General features: G+C 37.7%; 1 protein-coding gene across 1 annotated transcript; it reads left to right on the top strand.

Annotated features, from left to right (window-relative positions):
* The first annotated feature begins 1,015 nt into the window (after window positions 1–1,015).
* On the top strand, window positions 1,016–4,233 carry LOC144024205 (uncharacterized). The gene is made up of 4 exons (XM_077530348.1): window positions 1,016–1,293; window positions 1,442–1,525; window positions 2,077–2,278; window positions 3,211–4,233. The coding sequence occupies exons 1-4, from the start codon at window positions 1,216–1,218 to the stop codon at window positions 3,366–3,368; spliced, it is 522 nt and encodes a 173-aa protein (XP_077386474.1). The 5' UTR covers window positions 1,016–1,215; the 3' UTR covers window positions 3,369–4,233.
* The last annotated feature ends 1,225 nt before the right edge of the window (window positions 4,234–5,458 follow it).

Below are 5,458 nucleotides of genomic sequence, written 5' to 3'. Positions count from 1 at the left end.
TTTCAAAATTCTAACTTAATGAAGCATTCCCGGCTGTACATTTCACCTAGAGTTACCAATATTTGAAGACATATGTAACAGCCCTCAAGGTACAAAAAACTCTTTTTGAACCATATGCTAAACCGAACAGGAAGTCCGCCATTTTGATTTACTTTGGAACGTGTTGCCATTTTTTGGGCCATTTCATAGGGGTCTTATTTTAACGAACTCCTCCTACAGAGTTTATCCGATCATCTCCAAACTTGGTGTGATTCATCTTAAGATGTTGAAGATGAAAAGTTATTGAAAGCTTTTTATTTTGTCGCACGCTGTTGCCGTGGCATGCACAGTTTGCAAAGGAAAAAATTCCTTCTTAATGAAGCATTCCCAGTTGTACGAAGCAGCTAGAGCTACGAAAATTTGGAGACAAATGTAACAGCCCACGATGTACAAAAAAGTCTCTTGGTGCCATGTGCTAAACCCAACAGGAAGTCCCGTAGGGGCCGGGCATCACATTTTGAGCTAAAAAACTCCTCTTTAACGAAGCATTCCCGGTTGTACGTTTCACCTAGCGCTATGATAATTTAGAGGCATACATAAGAGCCCACGATGTACAAAAAAGTCTCTTGGAACCATGTGCTAAACCAAACAGGAAGTCCGCCATTTTGATTTATGATGGGATTTGTAGCCTTTTTTTGTGGCCTTTTTTAGGGGTCATATTTTAACTCCTCCTACAAAATTCATCCGACCGTGTTCAAACTTGGTGTGTTTCATCTTAAGATGTTTAAGATGCAAATTTATCGAAAGTTTTTTATTTTGTCGCACGCTGCTGCTATAGCGATGCATTGGTTGCCAAGTAAAGTGCTGCTTTGTTTTTTTTTATCTATACATGTGTGAAAACTCGTGAAACTTTGCACACACATCAGACTTGTCATTAACATGAATTTTTAGAGATTTCTTGTGCAATTTGCAATAAATCGCACCCTCTATACATTTTTTATGGAGCATTTCCGATTGGATGATTCAAGCGCGAAATAACTAAAGATGACTTGACTTGACCTAGATTTGTGAAAACTCAGAGGCATACCTATTATATTATTATTATTTTTTGTACCTTACAAGATTATCTCTTGTGCCACATTAAACCCCTTTGCAGGCCTGAGCCAAACCACGGTCCATACATTTGATACCACTGCTTTATTTCAATGGTCAAGTACTTCATAACCACACCTACTTATGCTTGTCCTTGCATATATAGTAGACAACAAAGAGCTCTTTCAACAAAAGACATTTCCATCTACAAAGTCATACAAGGTAAGCACTCTATAAATTCTGCAATCACTACACTTCTATTCCTAAATTATCACTTCAAATACCAACAATGGTTAATACAGCTACAAATTTCTTGTATGTTTATGAAGTATGATACTGTATTTATTTCTACTCCTTTGCTTTTCTACAGAACATGAACAAATCACCAAGCAAATTCTCTTTTGATAAAGACCCTCTAATCATCTCCATACGCAAAGATTGCCAACTTTTTTCCGTAAGTATACAATACATAAACTAAACAGGACAACTTTCTCAATCATATACAGTATGCCATACATATATGTATTAAGTTCTCATTTATTAACAGGTTTGTTAAAGGCACCTTTAGTGTGTTTTTCTGTTTGTAATGTTTCTCCACGAGCATGTCTAGCCATTGATATCATGTAGAACACATATGCTAACCTTTTAGAGACAATTGAAGCTTACTTGCACAGTAGCCACTATCTTAACCACTTAATTCACATGTCTACTTGACAACTTATTACATGTAGTGAAATGGTACTTTGTGCGTCTTATGCTTTTTTCTGAACACTGCTTTTCAACTCTTTCCTTAAAACCAATACATGCGGTACTGTTATACTGTATAAATATATATGTCCGTGTGTATATATTTGTATATTCTTTCAAATAAACTCGTTTTGACACACACAGCCATTGAGTAACATGCAACACGACCACAACGTTTTGCACCAACACGTTACCTCTGCTATTTAGAATCATGGAATCTAACATGACTGATTTTCATTGAATGCTTTGTCATTACAGTATGCATGCATTGATCATGCTTCCAGTCGCAACGACTTATACCAGCGCAGCCTTGATCTTCATTCCCAAATGAACCAACTAGTCCATGTGACTCGAGTCAATCGAGCACTTGAAAAACAGATAGACTTCAAAACCAAGCTTGTGAAAGAACTCCAGACTGCATTGGATATAAAGGATGCATGTGATGCATTTGTCCGTGATGGTAAGCTATATGACATGGAAGACACACAAACACTAACACAGCAAGCATCCCCATCCTACACATTGTGTATAATGAATGACATGTTTGACAATGGACATTTTTACATTTTTTTGTTAATGCACGTTCCTTTTTTTCTGTTAGGAATATCTTGAAGGTAACATTGGACTGTTAACTAAAACACTGACTGATTATTGAGCCGCAATTTCTCAATGTATATAATGTGAATACATACTACACTTGATTACTTTCAAATGTGACTGATATCATGTAGCTATGCTGTGATCTTGCCCTCTTTCATCCACTGATAGACACTTCAAAGTTCTTTTTTTTCTGTATCTTCTCAAAATAACTGACATATTCATGGAAAAGATTGTATTTAAATTCTATCATTATTAATTACTATTATTATGTTTATGTCTTTGCCCCTGATTATGATGTTTCTATACCATAGATTTTTTTTTTTTAAATTTTTGGACATACTGTGACTTGACCATTACAATACTAATTTTTACTAAGAAAAAATCAATCACACACCATAATATTTTATACTTATCCTGCATGTATCTGGACACACCATGCCAAATTTTACACTTACATAACCATTTATGTACCTGTCGTATCCTTACTTTTATTCATCATTTCATCACACAATCCTAAAACATTGCTTTTTGACCCAGAGGATTCAACTATACCATTTTTGCGTGTCTTATTACTTACTAGCTATATTATTTATTAACGGGCAAAAACTATGAATATAAGATCACCGTCAAATATTACGTCTGTAATATCCATATACAGTGCATTACATAATATGCATTTGTATTAAGACACTACCATGCTAAAAATATGCACACGACTGTTCTGTAAACTACACCTAAGACAACCAAACTTCACAGATCTAACATGATTCTTCATTCTTTTTTGTTCTACAGATGTATCAAATGCTGCCACACAGACAGAAGAAGCCACTGAGGACATGCACGAAGACGATGATCACAATAAAACAGGACAGGTTAACCCCCCTGAAGTTTTAGCCCGCAGGTCAAAGCGTCCTAGGACTAATTCATCCATGGAGGTTACATTATCCTAAGACAGACTATGTGCTAACCCAAACTCTTTGACCCCAAGGGATTCATCTGTCCCAGAAAACTTTTACACTAAAGAGTTTATCTGTCCTAGGGCGCTGTTAACCCTAGGTTAAAGTGTTATTTAATCTGTCCTGTTACAACAGCTATACATAAACAGCTGCATTCCTCTCCTGTTCCATCTCTCGCACTTCTTTCATCTCTTTTTCTCCTCTACTTATACCTATGCTTGCTCATGTGCTTTTTTCCCCTTTAGATGATGTCATTGGTTAGCCTGCTTCAAAGCTACATTTTTTCTTGAATAACTGTCACACATTTACTGTTTGCTGGACCCTACAAAACTGTCACAATACTTCACTATGTCATGAATACATATGTGTTGCACAGCGACACCACATTAAGAGTCATCAAAAAGCTTTTTATTTGATCACACACCATCTCTGTGCCATGCAATGTTTTCAAATGAACAGATGCTGGTTTTGAATATCAAACGAGCGACTTTTCATGAAACTTTGCACACACATCAGAAAGTCCACACTTTTGAATTTATTTTGGGAATTGTGCATCATTTTTGGCCTTTTACTGCACCTTTTTACACACAAGGCACGGCAAATGCATTTCTATTTTCCATGGTCCTTGTCTATTTAACAGTACCCCAACGTGCAAGTCCCCCGACTTGCATATACCCCAACGTGGCCCGGGTTGCGAGGGCCCTTTATAGCTGCTCGCAGCTCTAGTTTCATTTATTTTTCTTCCTCTGAATGTTAACTACTGTTTCTTGATGCTTATGTGTTGTCTTTCCTCGTGTAAAGCACATTGAGTTGCCTTGTGTATGAAATGTGCTATACAAATAAACTTGCCTTGCCTTGCCTTGCCTTGCCTTGCCTTACATCTGAAGTCCAGATATCTGTTGTAAAGCTGAGTGTCTTTGCATCGGCTCCAAGCAGGCTGTGAGTATGGCTCCAAACTTTTTTAAACAACTCCGGTAATGCAACTTCTGAAAAGTATTTTCGACTTGGCAAATCATATCGCGGGCTCAAGTGCTGCATCAGGTTTCTGAAGCCTCGGTCCTCCACGACCGAAAAAGGCTGGTCATCTAATGCCATGAACTCCATTATTTTTCTCGTGGTAGCTTTGCTCCTTTCGCTGCTCATAAGCGCCAACAGCGGTCCATGGTCTGGCTCCTTGCTCGCGCTAGCTTTAGCTAAGTTAGCCTTAGCTTGGTTGCTAACTTCAAACGCCGCATACTCAGCAGTGTGGTGGGTCCTTAAATGACGAATGACGTTTGTTGTATTGAATGCCTTGCGTGCAGTCACACCACGACTTATTTCGACGTTGCACGAATTACAAATTGCGATCCTGGGCTCCTTTACTTTTATCGTGAAATACTGCCAAACTGTCGACATACTGCTGCTGCTGTTTGTATTGCAGCGCACACAAGTGCGCATTTGCACACGTGACCTTGTTGGCGGGCTTATGTCTCAGCAGAAGAGGGCAATGGTTGACTTTTTCGTACTTTTATGCAAGAGAGATGTGATCGGTAGACAAGATCGAATTTATTTTGAGGGATCGATCGATCACCGATCGCCCAAAATTACGAAAATTAAGGCCGATCGATGCACCCTTAGTTCCAAGCCTCCCAAAATTCAGACAAATGTTTTATAAAGCATAAAAATGCATCAAAACATGTAACAAATCCATGTTACAATTAGATTATTGCACAATAAATGAGAGTTCTGCGTAATGTAAAAAACAAAGAATAGAGTAAAGAATAAAAATGATGGTCATTTACCTTTTTAACTGCTGTCCTCATCGTTTTTTGCCCTCTTTGGTTCATGTTCTCCTCTCTCAGTAGTTTTTTTTTTTTTGCCTGGTGTAAAGAACTGATCCAAGGATGTTTGCTCTTTTTTTTTTTTTTTTTCCAATCCTTCGGAAATGTCCAAGGCAAACATCACGCCTGACTGGTGAACACTTTTTCTGGGCGATTCTTTTAAACAAATTCTGAAACTTCATGGAAACTTCTGGTATGGCGAGGCATCTTTAAAAAAAAAAAAAAAAAAAAAAAAAAAAAAAAAGGTCCGTCTCGTCGCAATTA

This window comes from Festucalex cinctus, chromosome 8, assembly GCF_051991245.1.
Source record: "Festucalex cinctus isolate MCC-2025b chromosome 8, RoL_Fcin_1.0, whole genome shotgun sequence".
Taxonomy (NCBI): Eukaryota; Metazoa; Chordata; class Actinopteri; order Syngnathiformes; family Syngnathidae; genus Festucalex; species Festucalex cinctus.
The sequence above is the reverse complement of the archived record's forward strand: the minus strand, read 5'-3'. Positions and strand labels throughout refer to the sequence as shown.

Excerpts from the sequence above, each read along its gene's own strand:
- LOC144024205 (XM_077530348.1), top strand. The coding sequence starts at position 1,216 with ATGCTTGTCCTTGCATATATAGTAGACAACAAAGAGCTCTTTCAACAA. Across the intron at positions 1,294-1,441 it reads CATCTACAAAGTCATACAAG|AACATGAACAAATCACCAAG; the intron begins GTAAGCACTCTA and ends GCTTTTCTACAG. Across the intron at positions 1,526-2,076 it reads AAGATTGCCAACTTTTTTCC|TATGCATGCATTGATCATGC; the intron begins GTAAGTATACAA and ends TTGTCATTACAG.